Raw genomic sequence first — 20,536 nt, forward strand, 5'->3', positions numbered from 1 at the left:
CGTGTGTGTGTGTGTGTGTGTGTGTGTGTGTGTGTGTGTGTGTGTGTGTGTGTGTGTGTGTGTGTGTGTGTGTGTGTGTGTGTGTGTGTGTGTGTGTGTGTGTGTGTGTGTGTGTGTGTGTGTGTGTGTGTGTGTGTGTGTGTGTGTGCGCGCGCACGGGGGTGGAGCTGACAATCATAGAATGAGGTTGCCTATTCCTCCGCTGACTCTCCCATATCCAGAGCCTGGCAGGTTGGGCATCGACAAAGCGTTCCGCTGGAAGGCTACATGCAGACAACTTTCCCTGACAAATTGCTGCAGCAAACAACAACAAACCAACCAACGCAACAGTTCGCAATATTATTGAATGGATTAGTTGTTTTTCAAATGCGAACATTGAGGGAAGGGAACTGTTTTCAGATGTGAGTTTTCATGCGCTTTTCTTGTGTGTGTGCATCTAGGGTCGAAAGCGCACAAGTGGACATAAGTGACTGACTTTAGGAAGTCACTCACCATGGCCTATCCTCAAGGCTTTCTCTTCCAACCGTCGGTGTCTCTAGCTCTCCATTCCTGTCCCCCGTTCAGTTCCAGTGTGATTTTAGGAGGACCAAGGACTGAGGAACTGGGCCGGTCGTCTTCAGGCTCAGCCTTCGCCCCGTACGCGGGTTCACCGGCGTTCAATGGTTCATCCCCTGGCTTCAATTCTCACCTCCAGTATAGCGGAGAGCAGACGGCGGCACTGAACTCATTTGTGGTAAGTGAATACTGTACAGTTTAACAATTACGCACTGTTCGATTTCGGAATAATTATTGGGAAAAAAATGCCTTTCGTTTCTTTGAAAAAGCCTATTGTATCCAGATTTTGTAACGAGTAAGCTGAAGTATAGCTTTCTGATACAATGAGTGCACAATTAATAGAGGTTAAATAAAACATGTATAAAAGTTAATTTATAATAAGAGCTTATGCAATGATTAGTCACAATTATTTGCAAAACTTTGCAAAAAAAAAAAGTTTGTTCAAATTGTGTTCAATATTGCTGTCATACGTTGTATAGCTTATGTATAGGCCTATAATATAAATACATTTTGAACTCTAAATATGATCAATAAAATTGGAAATTGAAGGTCTAGAAATTATCAATGTTTACCTTTAAGCTTTCCAGTCTTGTGAGGTCAAACTATTGAGAGAAATTCGTATCTATTGACTTTCTATTGACTTTCTAGGGCTCCGCGTACGATCCCTCAGCGGGTATCGCTGGCTCTTTAGAGTATCACCCGTTCGGTGTAGCATTGGGCTATCCATATGGAGACCCTGCATACAGGAAAAATGCTACAAGAGATGCGACTGCCACTCTCAAAGCGTGGCTCAATGAACACCGTAAAAACCCCTACCCAACCAAGGGTGAGAAGATCATGCTGGCCATCATTACTAAGATGACCCTTACCCAAGTGTCCACCTGGTTCGCCAACGCCAGAAGGCGGTTGAAGAAAGAGAATAAAATGACGTGGACCCCGAGGAATAGAAGTGAGGATGAGGAAGAAGATGACAACATTGACCTGGAGAAGAATGACGACGATGAAGAGCCACTTAAGCCCACGGCAGAAATTGGGTCGAAAAATGAAGCAGGTAAGTTTAAGTCACTTTATTTAAAATATAGGTTTCCATGCTGCAGTAGGTCTAAAAAAAAAATATTCTCCAGGCGTTTCATTAGTTTCAAAAGTATTGGGCAATTTTTATGTAATTCACTGCATAGACTTAAACATGTTGTTGCTTTCGTTAGACCTTGACAGGGCGATTAGGCCTAATCCTTGGAACGCTTTGGTCTAATTTATTATATCTTCTTGCAGTTGGGCAGCATCCAAATCCAGTGGGAATCCCCTGTGAGAAATACAAAGAAGACAATAGCGGCAATGACATGGAACCTGTCTTAATTGATCCGAATGTAAAGGACCACGGGGACAGGAGAGTTCCCGAGATGCCACGGCCCACCACCGCAGCATCTCCCCAAAACGCGGGCCTTGGAGTGGAAAGGGATTCAGACTCGGCAGCCTCGGAAAGTCCACCTCCACTGAGGCGTAATGACTCAGGCAACTCCAGCAATGCCACATCAGTGATTCACTCGGCCCTTCCGGCCCCGAAACCAAAACTGTGGTCGCTCGCGGAGATCGCAACTTCTTCGGATAAATGTAAAGGATGTAGTGATGCCTCTCAGACCGTGCCCAGACAATTACGTACAGAGATTCCGGGCGGTATGCCTATGTCATCTCCATTGCGAGACGCTCCTCAGAATCTTTTCCCTCACAGTGCAGCCCTGTCCAGACATGTCTATTATACGTCTCCCTTTTTCCAGGGTTACTCGAACTATCATGGCACTTTTGGACACCTGCAGAGCCCCGGATCCAACGTGGGGTCAGCGACACATTTAAATGGATTACATCAAACTATGTTACACAGAGCCGAGGCTCTGGCAAGAGACAGCCAAGCCAGGAGCCAAACACAGATAGATATTTGTAAAGACTTGAGATATGAAATTAAGAAAGGTATGACACATGTCTAGTAGCCTGTGTGACATTTGGTAAGCTATAGGCTCTATATAGACATTTATTTATTGTCCAACTGGGAAAATAAACGATATTTTCAGTGGGGGAAAAAACGTATTGGGATGCAAATGGAACAATGACAATGACTATTCCTGGGAGTCCCTAAAAAGGCAACAAACAATTATTTAGGAATGTGAATATTCAATTAGAATTTTTTAAAGGATAATGTGGAGAAAAAAAGTGGATTCCTTTGTCAAACCACGTGGTGAATAATTATTAATTAAAGAAGACTAGTTTTATTGTAGTCTTTTTTAGAAGAAAAGTGTTACTTTGTCATTTCTATTGACCTCTTTTTACCAGGTTAATTTCGTGTTGCATGGCTGCAATAGTTGACATGTGTGTTTTGTCAAATAATCACAGCCATGTGAAGCACACAACTCCACACAGAAAGTTACTAATGCCGGCAAAAGTATTGGATTATTGGATTTAAAAAAACGATTCATCTTTGCATTGACCGCATTATCAAAGCACCATTCCAATACGCAATATGTCCTGTATTACAATAAGTAGACCCTACATTATTCTCGAAATTCCCTCTGCATGTAGTCTAGATTTTAGTAGCCATTACTTGAAGCAACTGTGGAAAATGTAATCCTTATATCAGAAATGCTCTAGTCTGTTTTTTATTTATTTTTAACTTGAGCAGAGAGGAAATTACATTTGATCAAACCACAAAATATTCCACATTAACCAGGCACATATCTGGGTTTTTAAAATATCAACACTTAAGAAGCTTACATTTTCCGAGGCCATCTTCAAGGAATTTAAGTGTGTAAAATCGAATTTATGTTCTCCTGAAGGAGGGGATTTCTCTTAATCATGGAACTGCAAGAGCCAAACAGTAACAGAACATGCAGAGAAAGGTGAGGAAAAACGCACCACTGTCTACTAAACTCCGTGTAGGCCTACTAAATTCACAAGGACTTAAAAAGGCTATGTAATCTCTAAAGTATGTAAAGCAATAACATGTTTTCTATGTTGGTGATTTTTCGTTGCTTTCTGCAAAGGCTATATTTTGCTCAAAAGCCACTTGACATACAAGTCCTTTTTTGAAGCTGATAACTAACAGAGAACGTGTGAATAAATACAAACACGTTGTCTATGGATGTTTAAAGATTTATCGAGATGTTCTAGGCCTATAGTCAACTCAAAGACACACCATGATCTTACGCAAACCTTTAATAGATTATTTAAAAAAAACATTTGGACAATTTACATTACATTTAAGTCATTTAGCAGACGCTCTTATCCAGAGCGACTTACAAATTGGAAAGTTCATACATATTCATCCTGGTCCCCCCGTGGGGAATGAACCCACAACCCTGGCGTTGCAAGCGCCATGCTCTACCAACTGAGCCACAGGGGACCACATTTTACATTTTCAGTAAGCTACTTAATTTTTGTATTCGTATACAAATCTTTGGTTTTGGTTTCAGTAAAAACTCAGGCTACACAAAGGCCATAAGAAGAATACATGGTATCCTTTTAAACTTTAAACTCAAATTGATAGTATATGGATCATTTTATCACGATGGCAAAATATGACAATTTCTTTTTTGAATAGTGCAGGATATCTACCCATTTAGTTTTATAGAATTACTTCTAGGTCCCAGATACACAAATGACAGCCCATGGGCCAAGTCCAGTCTACCACAATGTCTAAAAAAGGATATGATAAAAATATGATAAGTAACAGCAAAACACAAAGGCTTATGAATCCTCAAATAATCAAGCCGTAATTGATGGATGAGTATTATTATGCCTGGCTAGTGGCTATGATATGTTAATATTGCTAAATTGGTCCATATAACGCATTCAAACGATTGGCCCATGACCACTTCCTAAAAGAAAATGATCTGCTTCATAAAATCTAAAGAGTCTATCTATGTAGAAACTCGATCATACCAAAGATATACCCTCAGAATTGATTTAAGAGCCGTCCTCTGTATAAATTGGCCAAAGTTGCATTCAATAGATAAACTAAAACATTAACATTTGCAATTAAGCAATTGTTTGATTGACTTTAGGGCCCATATGTCTCTCTTTCCCAACTGTGTTGTGCATCGAAGCTCAACACCACCCGACATCCGACACCGTTGGGACATGTCTCTCAACCAATGTGAGGTCCACTCTGCATGGGATAACCCCTAAGACTGACAGATGTTAGGATCTGATATCACCTAACCCCCTGCCATGCAGTACACCTTCACCATCTTCTCTCCCTTATGCCTCCTCTCCATCTCCTCACCTTCTCCCGCTCCACTTCTCTCCCTCGCTCCAGGACCTCTATAGAAACATCTGTTCTCAGTGTTGGTCTTTCAGAGGTAGAACACCAGGGTGAACGGCCCAGTCTCTGGTCTCTGAGGGCTGAGGTAACGTTCTGCCTCAAAACAAGCTGTCTCTCCCCACATCATCACATGCAGTACCTTTCATATGAAATTAATATAAACAAGCCATTTGTAAGTCTTGCATTTCAATAGCACTTTTCCCAAAGTTTTAAAGTGCTTTACATATAATGACCTCATGTGTCATCCTCATTTTACATATAACTTCATGTGGTGTTCAGAGCAGGGGGCTACCCTCCTGCAAAACAAATTCCATCCCTTTTACCTCAGGACCTCGATTAGCGGAATCAGGTGTGTTAGAGTAAGGTTGGAACAAAAGCCTGCAAGCCCACTAGCTTTCTAGGAGGGTAGACACAACAGACCGAGGCAGACGTGTAGAATAGATTAATGTAACCATAACTTTGCCTGGAGTGCCCTCTTGTGCGAGTAAAAATACACAGCAGCCACAGAGACACCCAATCAAAAACCACTGCCTACATTCCCCACTGAATGTGGGCCAGGCGAAGTAACTGCAGACGAGAAGCATTTTGTAGCATGCAATATCGCTGCCCCGAAATGTTTTTCCTTTGTTTATGTTCTCCTAAAAAATGTCAAACAAATGTCAACGCTTGACGTTTTTCATCAAAGGCTTGGCTGATGTAGCATGAGACCAGGTAGAAAATCCTAGATAAGCTTTCACAATATTATATAGACTTTCCTCCAGTGTTGCCATACTGAGCTTGTGATAGTGTGTGTCGTTTCCAGGTGGTGCTGTTTGCTTAGAGTCATACCGCCGGTGACCCTCACTGTTGAATATCACACAGCAGGGCATGCCTTCCATGGGTTTGGCTGGTGGCATTCTGTCAGGTACATCCGTTTCACTGTAACTCTGTTTTTCCACCATCACTTGTTTGGGAATTACCTTAAAGCAGAGATCGAAAAGGCAAAGCAATAAACTAGTCAAACTATAATATCTTTGCCACAGCCCTGAGTTTGTGTTGATCAAGCCCTTCCTGTCACACGGTTTGGTATAAAGCTAAAAGATGGGTCTGGTAAATTGTAACCACACTTAAACCACACTCATAGACAGAGAATACAAGGACCGACATTGACTGACCATGAGTCTGTGGAAGACACCTTGCACCCATAACTCTCCCCTGCTACGAGCAGGGAGGCTGAAGTTCGTAATGGCACCTGCCCTGAAGTACTGAACCTCCTGCCTCCCCTACATCCCCTAAGCAGACGGCCATGGAGTACGCTTCACCTGTTTCAGTCAGGACCGTGCAAAGAGAACGCCCAGGGTCTGCCTGGATGCCATGAACACCATGGCACTCCACACTCGCGCCAAGTTGACAGTGTCATACATGAACAATATGGACTCCCTGGTGCCACAGCAGAAAGCAACATTCTTAGACTGAGGCTCAGCTGTTGTCTCTGCTTGCTACTAACTCTTCTGGTAGCACCTAGGGCCCCGCTATTGCACCCTTGCTGCACCCTCGACAACTACTGTGATTATTATTATTTGACCATGCTGGTCATTTATGAACATTTGAACATCTTGGCCATGTTCTGTTATAATCTCCACCCGGCACAGCCAGAAGAGGACTGGCCACCCCTCATAGCCTGGTTCCTCTCTCGGTTTCTTCCTAGGTTTTGGCCTTTCTAGGGAGTTTTCCCTAGCCACCGTGCTTCTACACCTGCATTGCTTACTGTTTGGGGTTTTAGGCTGGGTTTCTGTACAGCACTTTGAGATATCAGCTGAGATATGTAAGAAGGGAAATATAAATACATTTGATTTGATTTATTGTATCGCCTGTGGCGGAAGGCGACACGAATTGTAGGGTAAACACCGCCATCTAGTGGTGGATACCATTACATTAAAATGAGTAGAACGAGCGTACTTAAAAGTACCACAACAGCGGAAATTCACCTTTGTTCAACTGAAAGACAATGTCCTGAGCTTATCCACGATGTTGGAAATTGATTTAAGTCAAAGTCATAGTTTTAGTCAAAGTATGATCTTTTTGGGCTATAAATGGGAAATCCGAAGTGGGACATTCATGGTAATCTGTGTCAACCCTGTTTCCCTTTTATAGATGACGTGCAAATACTTTTCAGACTACGTTTCATTTCAGGGCTGGGTCTTATTTTAATGTTTACCACCCACCTGCTGCAAATTTCTTCCTCTTCGTGACTGAGCTGAGATAGAGAGTAAAAGGCGAAGCAAGACGGGTAACTCGGCCTCACCATGTGAGGATTTTTTGTATGGAGGTCAATGAGAGTGTCGAATTTGGTCAACAAACAATTGAATGGCTTATTTACTATTTGATCGAATATAAGTTTTGTGATGTTTCGGTTGTTACGAAAGTGCCAATATTAGTACACACGAGGCATACCGAAAACTTTGAGAAAAACTATTTTATATAGGAGTTGTGCCTGTTGTGCACACGATATGAGCTAAACGACTACCGCCCCGTAGCACTCACTTCCGTCATCATGAAGTGCTTTGAGAGACTAGTCAAGGACCATATCACCTCCACCCTACCGGACACCCTAGACCCACTCCAATTTGCTTACCGACCCAATAGGTCCACAGACGACGCAATCGCAACCACACTGCACACTGCCCTAACCCATCTGGACAAGAGGAATACCTATGTGAGAATGCTGTTCATCGACTACAGCTCAGCATTCAACACCATAGTACCCTCCAAACTCGTCATCAAGCTCGAGACCCTGGGCCTCGACCCCGCCCTGTGCAACTGGGTCCTGGACTTCCTGACGGGCCGCCCCCAGGTGGTGAGGGTAGGTAACAACATCTCCACCCCGCTGATCCTCAACACTGGGGCCCCACAAGGGTGCGTTCTGAGCCCTCTCCTGTACTCCCTGTTCACCCACGACTGCGTGGCCATGCACGCCTCCAACTCAATCATCAAGTTTGCGGACGACACTACAGTGGTAGGCTTGATTACCAACAACGACGAGACGGCCTACAGGGAGGAGGTGAGGGCCCTCGGAGTGTGGTGTCAGGAAAATAACCTCACACTCAACGTCAACAAAACAAAGGAGATGATTGTGGACTTCAGGAAACAGCAGAGGGAGCTCCCCCCTATCCACATCGACGGGTCAGTAGTGGAGAAGGTGGAAAGTTTTAAGTTCCTCGGTGTACACATCACGGACAAACTGAATTGGTCCACCCACACAGACAGCGTTGTGAAGAAGGCGCAGCAGCGCCTCTTCAACCTCAGGAGGCTGAAGAAATTCGGCTTGTCACCAAAAGCACTCACAAACTTCTACAGATGCACAATCGAGAGCATCCTGTCGGGCTGTATCACCGCCTGGTACGGCAACTGCTCCGCACACAACCGTAAGGCTCTCCAGAGGGTAGTGAGGTCGGCAGAACGCATCACCCGGGGCAAACTACCTGCCCTCCAGGACACCTACACCACCCGATGTCACAGGAAGGCCATAAAGATCATCAAGGACAACAACCACCCAAGCCACTACCTGTTCACCCCGCTATCATCCAGAAGGCGAGGTCAGTACAGGTGCATCCAAGCAGGGACCGAGAGACTGAAAAACAGCTTCTATCTCAAGGCCATCAGACTGTTAAACAGCCACCACTAACATTTAGCGGCCGCTGCCAACAAACTGACTCAGCTCCAGCCACCTTAAAAATGGGAATTGATGGAAATTATGTAAAAATGTACCACCAGCCACTTTAAACAATGCCACCTAATATAATGTTCACATACCCTACATTACACATCTCTTATGTATATGTACAGTGGGGAGAACAAGTATTTGATACACTGCCGATTTTGCAGGTTTTCCTACTTACAAAGCATGTAGAGGTCTGTAATTTTTATCATAGGTACACTTCAACTGTGAGAGACGGAATCTAAAACAAAAATCCAGAAAATCACATTGTATGATTTTTAAGTAATTAATTTGCATTTTATTGCAAGACATAAGTATTTGATCACCTTCCAACCAGTAAGAATTCCGGCTCTCACAGACCTGTTAGTTTTTCTTTAAGAAGCCCTCCTGTTCTCCACTCATTACCTGTATTAACTGCACCTGTTTGAACTCGTTACCTGTATAAAAGACACCTGTCCACACACTCAATCAAACAGACTCCAACCTCTCCACAATGGCCAAGACCAGAGAGCTGTGTAAGGACATCAGGGATAAAATTGTAGACCTGCACAAGGCTGGGATGGGCTACAGGACAATAGGCAAGCAGCTTGGTGAGAAGGCAACAACTGTTGGCGCAATTATTAGAAAATGGAAGAAGTTCAAGATGACGGTCAATCATCCTCGGTCTGGGGCTCCATGCAAGATCTCACCTCGTGGGGCATCAATGATCATGAGGAAGGTGAGGGATCAGCCCAGAACTACACGGCAGGACCTGGTCAATGACCTGAAGAGAGCTGGGACCACAGTCTCAAAGAAAACCATTAGTAACACACTATGCCGTCATGGATTAAAATACTGCAGCGCACGCAAGGTCCCCCTGCTCAAGCCAGGGCATGTCCAGGCCCGTCTGAAGTTTGCCAATGACCATCTGGATGATCCAGAGGAAGAATGGGAGAAGGTCATGTGGTCTGATGAGACAAAAATTGAGCTTTTTGGTCTAAACTCCACTCGACGTGTTTGGAGGAAGAAGAAGGATGAGTACAACCCCAAGAACACCATCCCAACCGTGAAGCATGGAGGTGGAAACATCATTCTTTGGGGATGCTTTTCTGCAAAGGGGACAGGACGACTGCACCGTATTGAGGGGAGGATGGATGGGGCCATGTATCGCGAGATCTTGGCCAACGACCTCCTTCCCTCAGTAAGAGCATTGAAGATGGGTCGTGGCTGGGTCTTCCAGCATGACAACGACACGAAACACACAGCCAGGGAAACTAAGGAGTGGCTCAGTAAGAAGCATCTCAAGGTCCTGGAGTGGCCTAGCCAGTCTCCAGACCTGAACCCAATAGAAAATCTTTGGAGGGCGCTGAAAGTCCGTATTGCCCAGCGACAGCCCCGAAACCTGAAGGATCTGGAGAAGGTCTGTATGGAGGAGTGGGCCAAAATCCCTGCTGCAGTGTGTGCAAACCTGGTCAAGAACTACAGGAAACGTATGATCTCTGTAATTGCAAACAAAGGTTTCTGTACCAAATATTAAGTTCTGCTTTTCTGATGTATCAAATACTTATGTCATGCAATAAAATGCAAATTAATTACTTAAAAATCATACAATGTGATTTTCTGGATTTTTGTTTTAGATTCCGTGTCTCACAGTTGAAGTGTACCTATGATAAATATTACAGACCTCTACATGCTTTGTAAGTAGGAAAACCTGCAAAATCGGCAGTGTATCAAATACTTGTTCTCCCCACTGTATATACTGTACTCTATATCATCTACTGCATCTTGCCATCTTATGTAATACATGGACCACTAGCCACTTTAAACTATGCCACTTTATGTTTACATACCCTACAGTACTCATCTCATAGGTATATACCGTACTCTATACCATCTACTGCACCTTGCCTATGCCGTCTGTACCATCACTCATTCATATATCTTTATGTACATATTCTTTATCCCTTTACACTTGCGTGTATAAGGTAGTAGTTGCGGAATTGTTAGGTTAGATTACTTGTTGTTATTACTGCATTGTCGGAACTAGAAGCACAAGCATTAACATCTGCTAACCATGTGTATGTGACTAATAAATTTGATTTGATTTGATTTGATATCTGCCTTCTCATTGGCTAGAATGGTCCCACGTGATCTTGCTTCATCTCTCCTGCCTCTTCCTCTCTGAGGACAGCGAATCCCATTGTTAGACATGATATATGACCAATGATGATATAAACCCTGGTTTGCTGATGCTTTGTATTGGCCATTGTGAGGCTTTGAATCCTCCTGGGAAGTGCCATATTGGCACAGGAGCAGTCCTCCACAGGAATGAATGGAATTCTACAGTATTTCAAGAACAAAATTACATGTATTTAAGTATTTTTGTTGTTGTAGTGGGGATAGTAGCATTATAAAAAATGTATATACTTTTTTATTTGTATGTTTAGCTCACGTAATACAATGAAAAAGTATTCATTAAGGTGTCTGTACTAGAATAACATGGCAAACACGTATGTAGACATTAATAACTGCATTTCTATAGCTTCCCCCCAAAAAGTATTCTAGAGTATATATCATTGGACATGACCATCTCATCATCATCATATACCTACAGTTCCTTCAGAAAGTATTCAGGCCCCTAGACTTTTTCCACATTTTGTTACGTTGCAGCCTTATTCTAAAATTGATTAAATGAAACATTTTCCTCAATCTACACACAATACACCATAATGACAAAGCAAAATAAGGTTTTTAGAAACTGAAATACCTTATTTCCATAAGCATTCAGACCCTTTGCTATGAAACTTGAAATTGATCTCAGATGCATCCTTTTTCCAATGATAATCTTTGATCTACGACTTGATTGGAGTCCACCTGTGGTAAATTCAATTGATTGGACATGATTTGGAAAGGCACACAACTGTCTATATAAGGTCTCACAGCTGACAGTGCATGTCAGAATAAAAACCAAGCCATGAGGTCAAAGGAATTGTCCGTAGAGCTCCGAGACATGATTGTTAAAATACTAAAGTCTAAGTAAATTTGCAGTATTGTCTCTCTGTTTCTCTCGCTCTCCATCTCTCTCTGTCTTTCACTCTCTTCTCACCTCTCTCTCTCTCCCTCTGTCACTTACTTTCTTCCTCTCTCTCTCTTTCTGTATGGGTCTCACTCTGTCTAGCAAAGACACCTAGTTAAGGGCAGTTGGATTTACCATAATTGCTTACAACTATCCATTTGATTGATCAGGGTTAACTTATAGCTAGATACCTAAATGTAACAGACATATACAGTACCGGTCAAAAGTTCAGACACACCTACTCATTCAAGGGTTTTTCTTTATTTTTACTATTTTCTACATTGTAAAATAATAGTGAAGACATCAAAACTATGAAACAACACATGGAATCATGTAGTAACCAAAAAAGTGTTAAACAAATGAAAATATATTTTATATTTCAGATTCTTCAAAATAGCCACCATTTGCCTTGACAGCTTTGCACACTCTTGGCATTCTCTCAACCAACTTCACCTGGAATGCTTTTCCAACAGTCTTGAAGGAATTCCCACATATGCTGAGCACTTGTTGGCTGCTTTTCACTCTGCTGTCCAACTCATTCCAAACCCTCAATTGGGTTGAAGTTGGGTGATTGTGGAGGCCAGGTCATCTGATGCATCCCTCCATCACTCTCCTTCTTGGTCAAATAGACCTTACACAGCCTGGAGGTGTGTTGGGTCATTGTCCTGTTGAAAAACAAATGATAGTCCCTCTAAGCGCAAACCAGATGGCATGGTGTATTGCTGCAGAAAGCTGGGGTTGCCATGCTGGTTAAGTGTGCCTTAAATATTAAATAAATCACTGACAGTATCACCAGCAAAACACCATCACACCTCATCCTCCATGCTTCACGGTGGGAACCACACATGCGGAGATCATCCGTTCACCTACTCTGCGTCTCACAAAGACCCGGCAGTTGGAACCAAAAATCTCAAATTTTAACTCATCAGACCATAGGACAGATTTCCACCAGTCTAATGTCCATTGCTCGTGTTTCTTGGCCCAATGAAGTCTCTTCTTCTTATTGGTGTCCTTCAGTAGTGGTTTCTTTGCAGCAATTCGACCATGAAGGCCTGATTCACGCAGTCTCCTCTGAACAGTTGATGTTGAGATGTGTCTATTACTTGAACTCTTATCTTCTGCAGCAGAGGTAACTCTGGGTCTTCCTTTCCTGTGGCGGTCCTCATGAGAACCAGTTCATGCGCTTGATAGTTTTTGCGACTGCACTTGAAGAAACTTTCAGTTCTTTAAATTTTCCGGATTGACTGACCTTCATGTATTAAAGTAATGATGGACTGTCATTTCGCTTTGCTTATTTGAGCTGTTCTTGCCATAATATGGACAAGGTCTTTTACCAAATAGGGCTATCTTCTGTATACCACCCCTACCTTGTCACAACAAAACTGATTGGCTCAAACGCATCAAGGAAAGAAATTCCACAAATTAACTTTTAACAAGGCACACCTGTTAATTGAAATGCATTCCAGGTGATTACCTCATGAAGCTGTTTGAGAGAATGCCAAGAGTGTGCAAAGCTGTCATCAAGGCAAAGGGTGGCTACTTTGAAGAATCTCAAATCCATATGTGTTATTTCATAGTTTTGATCTCTTCACTATTATTCTACAATGTAGAAAATAGTAAAAATAAATTTGAAAAACCTTGGAATGAGTAGGTGTCCAAACGTTTGACTGGTACTGTATATATTTGATTATTTTGTAAATATTTTATTAGGGGGTAGATCAGCTTTAATATTGCACATAGATTGTAGCTTCCATCAATGTAGTTGTCTGCATCATTTCCAATCCCCCATGCATTGTTATTATTAGTGGCTTGTCTTTCTTAATATCGAGGAATATTTCACTTTCTCTGGTCATAGGAGTAACAATATGAATTGGTGCATGAGGCAGAAATAATGCAGTGCATCCCAAAGCCACTCCTGGGTTGTATTGGCTGTGTGTTTAGGGTCATTGTCCTGTTGGAAGGTGAACCGTCGCCCCAGTATGAAGTCATGAGCGCTCTGGATCAGGTTTTCATCAAGGACCTCTCTGTACTTTGCTCCGTTAATCTTTCCCTCGATCCTGACTAGTCTCCTAGTCCCTGCCGCTGAAAATCATCCCCACAGCATGGTGCTACCACCACCATGCTTCACCATAGATATGGTGCCAGGTTTCCTCCAGACGTGACGCTTGGCATTCAGGCCAAAGAGTTCAATCTTGGTTTCATCAGACCAGAGAATCTTGTTACTCATGGTCAGAGTCCTTTAGGTACCTTTTGGCAAACTCCAAGTGGGCTGTCATGTGCCTTTTACTAAGGAGTGGTTTCTGTCTGGCCACTCTACCATAAAGGCCTGATTGGTGGAGTGCTGCAGATGGTTGTCCTTCTGGAAGGTTCTCCCATTTCCACAGAGGAACTCTGGAGCTGTGTCAGTGACCTTCATGTTCTTGGTCACCTCCCTGACCAAGGCCCTTCCCCCCCTGATAGCTCAGTTTGGCTGGGCGGCCAGCTCTAGAAAGAGACTTGGTGGTTCCAAACTTCTTCCATTTAAGAATGATGGAGACCACCGTGTTCTTGGGGACCTTCGATGATGCAGAAATGTTTTGGTACCCTTCCCCAGATCTGTGCCTCGACACAATCATGTCTCGGAGCTCTACGGCAATTCCTTCGACCTCATGGCTTGGTTTTTGCTCTGAATGTCAGCTGTGGGACCTTATATAGACAGGTGTGTGCCTTTCCAAAATATGTCCAATAAATTGAATTTACCACAGGTGGACTCCAATCAAGTTGTAGAAACATCAAGGATGATCAATGGAAACAGGATGCACCTGAGCTCAATTTCGAGTCTCATAGCAAAGGGTCTGAATACTTATGTAAATAAGGTATGTTTTTTATTTTTTATAAAATGTGCAAACATTTCTAAATATCTTAGTCATTATGGGGTATTGTCTGTAGATTGATTATGAAGAAAATGAATTTAATCAATTTTAGAATAAGGTTGTAACGTAACAAAAGTCAAGGGGTCTGAATACTTTTCGAATGCACTGTATATGGCACAGCTGTCCATTTTTTGGTCCTTAGATTAAACTGGTATAGTTTTTTATTCATCACAATTTTCTTTAACCAATTTTGGTCTTTAATGCAGGGCCGACAGACAAGTTCCTTACTTTTTACCCTTCCACTTGCCTTGGTTGTAATTTTGAGTACAGCAGACATTTCCATATATTTTTGTTAGCTGCATGTGACATAACTCCACCAGTCCTATTTATGATATAATTTACAAAGATTATATATTTTTTTCTATTTAAAAAAACAAAAAATATATAAATTTGTATATTTGAGTTTAACCATAATATTTGTTGGATTATTTCTGTCTTTTCTGGTGGATTAAACTGAAATTGCAATAAACTTTCTATGGCTTGCTATTTTTAAGCAATATTTTGGAGATTATTTCATTTTCAAATAACCCAAAGGTAGAGGTTGTAATCTGAATAAAGGGAAAAGGCCATTCTTGAACATGGGGGGGAGACATTCTTACTAAACTGCTAGAGAACCAGTTCGGATTTAAATATAACTTGTGTATGACTGAAGCCTTTCGTGAGAGGTCTAATGTACCCTCCGAATTTATATTCATTATATAAATAGGCCCGTTTAATTTGATCTGGCTTGCAGTTCCAAATAAAATTGAATCTTTTTTGCTCATATAATAAAAAACAAAAAACAAGACGCTAGGGGTAGGCAAGGCCATAAGCAAAAATGTCAACTAGGATATGACTTTATAGTTAAACATGGTGATTTTTCCACAGATAGACAGATATTTTCCTTTGCATGGTAGAAATATCTTATCTATTTTTTCCAACTTTCTATTAAAATGTATTGTAGTGAGATTATTTATTTATTTTGGGATATGAATACCGAGTATGTCTACTTCACCTGCAGACCATTTTATTGGTAAACTACATGGTAATGTAAAAGTAAACATTTTTTGTGATCCAATACGTAATATAGTACATTTATCATAATTTGGTTGTAATCCAGAGGTTAGAAAAAGTATCTATATCCTCTGAGACTGTGGAGGGATCCAAATTGTGGATTTAAAAGAAAACATGAATCAGAGTACAATGACACCTTTGTTTTTAAGGCCTGGGTTTTCTAGCCCCTTGATATTATTGTTGGATCTGATTTTAATAGCTAACATTTCGATTGCCATAATAAATATGCCGATAGTGGACAACCTTGTTTTACTCCTCTTGACAGTTTAATACTTTGAGAAGTAGTCATTATTTAATATTTTACACCTGGGGTTACTATACATAAATGTTATCCATTGTATAAGAGATTCTCCAAAATGTAAATACTACAGGCAATTATGAATAAATTCCAGTGGTACTTTATCAAAAGCCTTTTAAAAGTCAGCTATGCATACCTGGCCTGGTTTCCCAGTACTTGTCTTATATTATCTCCAATGTATCATCTATGTAAAACACCTGTCTGACTAGGATGAATAATATCCGGCACTACCTTTTTAATTCTATGCGTTATGCATTTTGCCAGAACGTTTTGCCTCACGACACTGAAGTGTAAGGTGTCTCTAATTTTTTTAATGGACTGGATTTTTATATTTACCATTTGGGTCCTGTCTCAGTAGTAATGAAATCAGACCTTTTTGAGTATCTAAAAATGTATATTTTTTTAATGTTGTGGTTAAAACATGCTAATAACGGTCCTCTGAGTACATCAAAAAAGGTTTGGTATACCTCAACTGGTATGCCATCCATCCCTGGAGTTTCCTGGACTTAAAGGATTTAATTGCATCAAGAAGTTCCTACTCTGTAATTTGGCCTTCACATTAGTCTTTCTGTACAACTGTTAATTTTACATTATTAATAGAAATAACTTCCATACAATTAACTTCGGTTAGTGGAGCTGGAGGAGACAAACAAAAATGTGCTTTAAGTACTTTGCTTCCTCTTTCAAAATATAGTTTGGTGAATCATGGGTGACTCCGTCATTTCTAACAAGTTTCAGTAAATTATTTAGTTGTAGCATTTCTATGTTGAAGATATAAAAATAATTTGCTGGATGTTTTCCCCATATTCCATCCAGTTCACTTTATTTCTATGATATATTATACTAGATCTTTCTTGAACAAGTTCCTCCATTTCTTTTTGTTTTTCCTCTAACTTATTGTATGGGACACTTAAACGTGACTTTAGAGGCCATGCAATTCAATGATCCTCTTGAAAAAAAAAAAAAAGAAATGGTCAAAAGAGTTCATATTAACAAAGGAAATAGAAGGACTAACAGTACAGATGGACAGCAATAAAAACTGTACCATAGAGGCACAGAAAAAGGGGATCTGCTGTACCTGTGTTATGTCGGGGAAAAGTCCGTTAAAAATTCTTCTGTCTTAGTTAAAAACAACTTATCATCCAATAGGCTTTGATTACATTTCCAATATCCTCTTCCACGGGAAAATTCAGTAAGAGTAATGTATATGCCAATTATTTGATGGTCTGACCGCATTATGTTCCTTATCAACACGTTTTAAACTTTTGGTACCTGAGAGAATGTCATAAGAAAGTAGTCAAGACGACTAGCTTGGTTGAGCCTCCGCCATGTATATCTCACTAGGTCAGGATATTTAAGCCTCCATATATCCACTAGTTCCAATATATCCATGATATTAGTGATTTCCTTCAGTGCATGAGGGTGATAGTTTGTAGTGTGATTTCCTTTATGGTCTATTGAGGTATTCAAAACCATATTATAATCTCCCATCATAATAAGAGTCTTGTATTGCTTGTAGGCTTGATAAATTATTATATATATTGTCAAAAGAAGCTTGGATCATCATTATTTGGACCGTATAAATTAATGAGCCAAATCTGTTTATGGTCCAATAATTTGTACAAAATAATGCATATACCTTGCGGATCTGCACATTCGGTTCAAAATTATTGTAAATTATTAATATCATCACCCTTTTTGAGTTTCTTTGCCCATGGGAGAAGTATGTTTCAATTCTATTTATCATAATACAGGATATGTTTGTAAATGTACCATTAAAAAGTACCATAATGATTGAGTATCCTTATAGCTGTACCTTGATATTTGCAATGCTACTAAACCTCAAAATGTTCTCCACTATTGGGTTGTTGTACCAGTGACTGGCAGACCACCCCTGTCCCCCTGGATCCTAGGGCCTTTGAGATATTGGGATCCATCCTTTGAAAAGAGCACACAGTGCCACACACAGAACAGAAGCAGATAAACCGCCAAAAGCATTTCCAACACCCTCACCTTGATGGTATTATATACAGCTATTAAAATAATAATAATAAATATATATTTTTAATGAGGGGATTATTTAAATATTTCAGCACACATGCGTGCTTATGACTTGACAAAACAGATGAAAAGGAACTGGCTTTTCTAGCTAGCTTGTAAACCAATTCAAGTTACACTAGCAATATTATTTTCCAATGCATGTAACATTGGGTTAACCACAATCATGTATTCTGAATCAAAGACACGTTTCCCAATTATGCTAAACTAGCACGCTAACCCCTAGCTAGCACGCTAACCGCTAGCTAGCACGCTAACCATTAGCAAGCAGTAAATAAGTATAAGGTAAAAACATGCAAAGTAACAATTGCACAATAATGAATTGTTTGAATAAGCCTACCAATTTCCATCTCATGACGCAGTATATCTGACACAATGCGGCTTTCGGACATTGTCAATACATGTTGGATTCTGCCGAAAGACATACATGAGCTAACAGAAATTACAAATAAAGACAATGGGAACTTGCATATCGTAATTTCTTTCCACAATTAATTAATAATATGCATAATAATGTAGGCAGTTCATGCTAAGGATTGTTATAACCATGATTGCCATTACAAAAATTACATTTTGACAAGCAATTTTTTTACATTTTATTATTTATTCATCCTATATTGTCCGTAACATCATTACTCCACAGCAACAACCGTGGGATATGTAAGAAATGTTGTCTTCATTGACCTTAACACATAGCTATAATACTGTTATAATGCCTTCCTTATTAAAGCAGACTTTGTTGCAAATATCTTGCTACACCCCACAGTTAAACACCATCTGCCCGTAACAGATACAAACCTCACTCCCCCACGCAGGGGAGGATGGCTGACTCAGACCTTTTATTACCACTGATAAGGGAGGCATGCCATTATACGAGCACGCACACGCACACGCACATGCACACACACACACACACACACACCCTTGCTTTAGGCTGGGTTTCCAGGAACAAAGAACAGTGCCAGGAACCAATGAGGCATGGACACCAGCGTGGAGGGAACGGGCCTCCACTTACAGCGACCAGTCAGAAGCACGAACTACAAGAATCTACCTACGTCATTTACTGTATAACTTGAACTGCACAATATGTTTCGGGTCTCTTCTTCCGATAGTTCCCTAAGAACTAGACGAACGGGGCCGTGCAGCACGCTTTGCTCAGATATCTTTACATCGAATAAACTGTCTTACTATATACCGATCCACCCTGTCCAGCGTCTTGACTTGGTCTCATTTCTCTAGTAACGAATCATCAACAGATACATACAGTTGAAGTCGGAAGTTTACATACACTTAGGTTGGAGTCATTAAAACTAGTTTTTCAACCACTCCACAAATTTCTTATTAACAAACTACAGTTTTGGTAAGTCGGTTAGGACATCTACTTCGTGCATGACACAAGTAATTTTTCCAACAATTGTTTACAGACGGATTATTTCACTGTATCACAATTCCAGTGGGTCAGAAGTTTAGATACACTAAATTGGCTGTGCCTTTAAACAGCTTGGAAAATTCCAGAAAATTGTCATGGCTTTAGAAGCTTCTGATAGGCTAATTGACATCATTTTAGTCAATTGGAGGTGTACCTGTGGATGTATTTCAAGGCCTACCTTCAAACTCAGTGCCTCTTTGCTTGACATCATGGGAAAATCAAAAGAAATCAGCCAAGACCTCAGAAAAAAAAATTGTAGACCGCCACAAGTCTGGCTCACCATTGGGAGCGTTCTTTGGTGCGAAAAGTGCAATCAATCAAAGAACAACAGCAAAGGACCTTGTGAGGATGATGGAGGAAACAGGTACAAAAGTATCTACATCCACAGTAAAACGAGTCCTATATCGACATAACCTGAAAGGCCGCTCAGCAAGGAAGAAGCCACTGCTCTAAAACCGCTATAAAAAAGCCAGACTAAGGTTTGCAAATGCACATGGGGATAAAGATCGTATTTTTTGGAGAAATGTAATCTGGTCAGATGAAACAAAAATAGAACTGTTTGGCCAAAATGACCATCGTTATGTTTGGAGGAAAAAGGGGGATGCTTGCAAGCCGAAGAACACCATCCCAACCATGAAGCACGGGGTTGGCAGCATCATGTTGTGGGGTTCTTTGCTGCAGGAGGGACTGGTGCACTTCACAAAATAGATGGCATCATGAGGGAGGACAATTATGTGGATATATTGAAGCAACATCTCAAGACATCAGTCAGGAAGTTAAAGCTTGGTCGCAAATGAGTCTTCCAAATGGACAATGACCCCAAGCATACTTTCAAAGTTGTGGCAAAATGGCTTAAGGACAACAAAGTCAAGGTATTGGAGTGGCCATCACAAAGCCCTGACCTCAATCCTATGGAACATTTGTGGGCAGAACTGAAAAAGTGTGTGCGAGCAAGGAGGCCTATAAACCTGACTCAATTACACCAGCTCTGTCAGGAGGAATGGGACAAAATCCACCCAACTTATTGTGGGAAGCTTGTGGAAGGCTACCCGAAACGTTTGACCCAAGTTAAACAATTTCAAGGCAATGCTACAAAATACTAATTGAGTGTATGTAAACTTCTGACCCACTGAGAATGTGATGATAGAAATAAGAGCTAAAATAAAT

The 20,536-nt window shown here is 41.0% G+C and overlaps 1 protein-coding gene across 1 annotated transcript; it reads left to right on the plus strand.

The window, feature by feature from the left end:
* The first annotated feature begins 223 nt into the window (after positions 1-223).
* LOC139540040 (Iroquois homeobox protein 5a-like) lies at positions 224-2,842 on the plus strand. The gene is made up of 3 exons (XM_071343573.1): positions 224-733; positions 1,204-1,606; positions 1,828-2,842. The coding sequence occupies exons 1-3, from the start codon at positions 494-496 to the stop codon at positions 2,535-2,537; spliced, it is 1,353 nt and encodes a 450-aa protein (XP_071199674.1). The 5' UTR covers positions 224-493; the 3' UTR covers positions 2,538-2,842.
* The last annotated feature ends 17,694 nt before the right edge of the window (positions 2,843-20,536 follow it).

The sequence above is a fragment of the Salvelinus alpinus genome, chromosome 15, assembly GCF_045679555.1.
Source record: "Salvelinus alpinus chromosome 15, SLU_Salpinus.1, whole genome shotgun sequence".
NCBI lineage: Eukaryota > Metazoa > Chordata > Actinopteri > Salmoniformes > Salmonidae > Salvelinus > Salvelinus alpinus.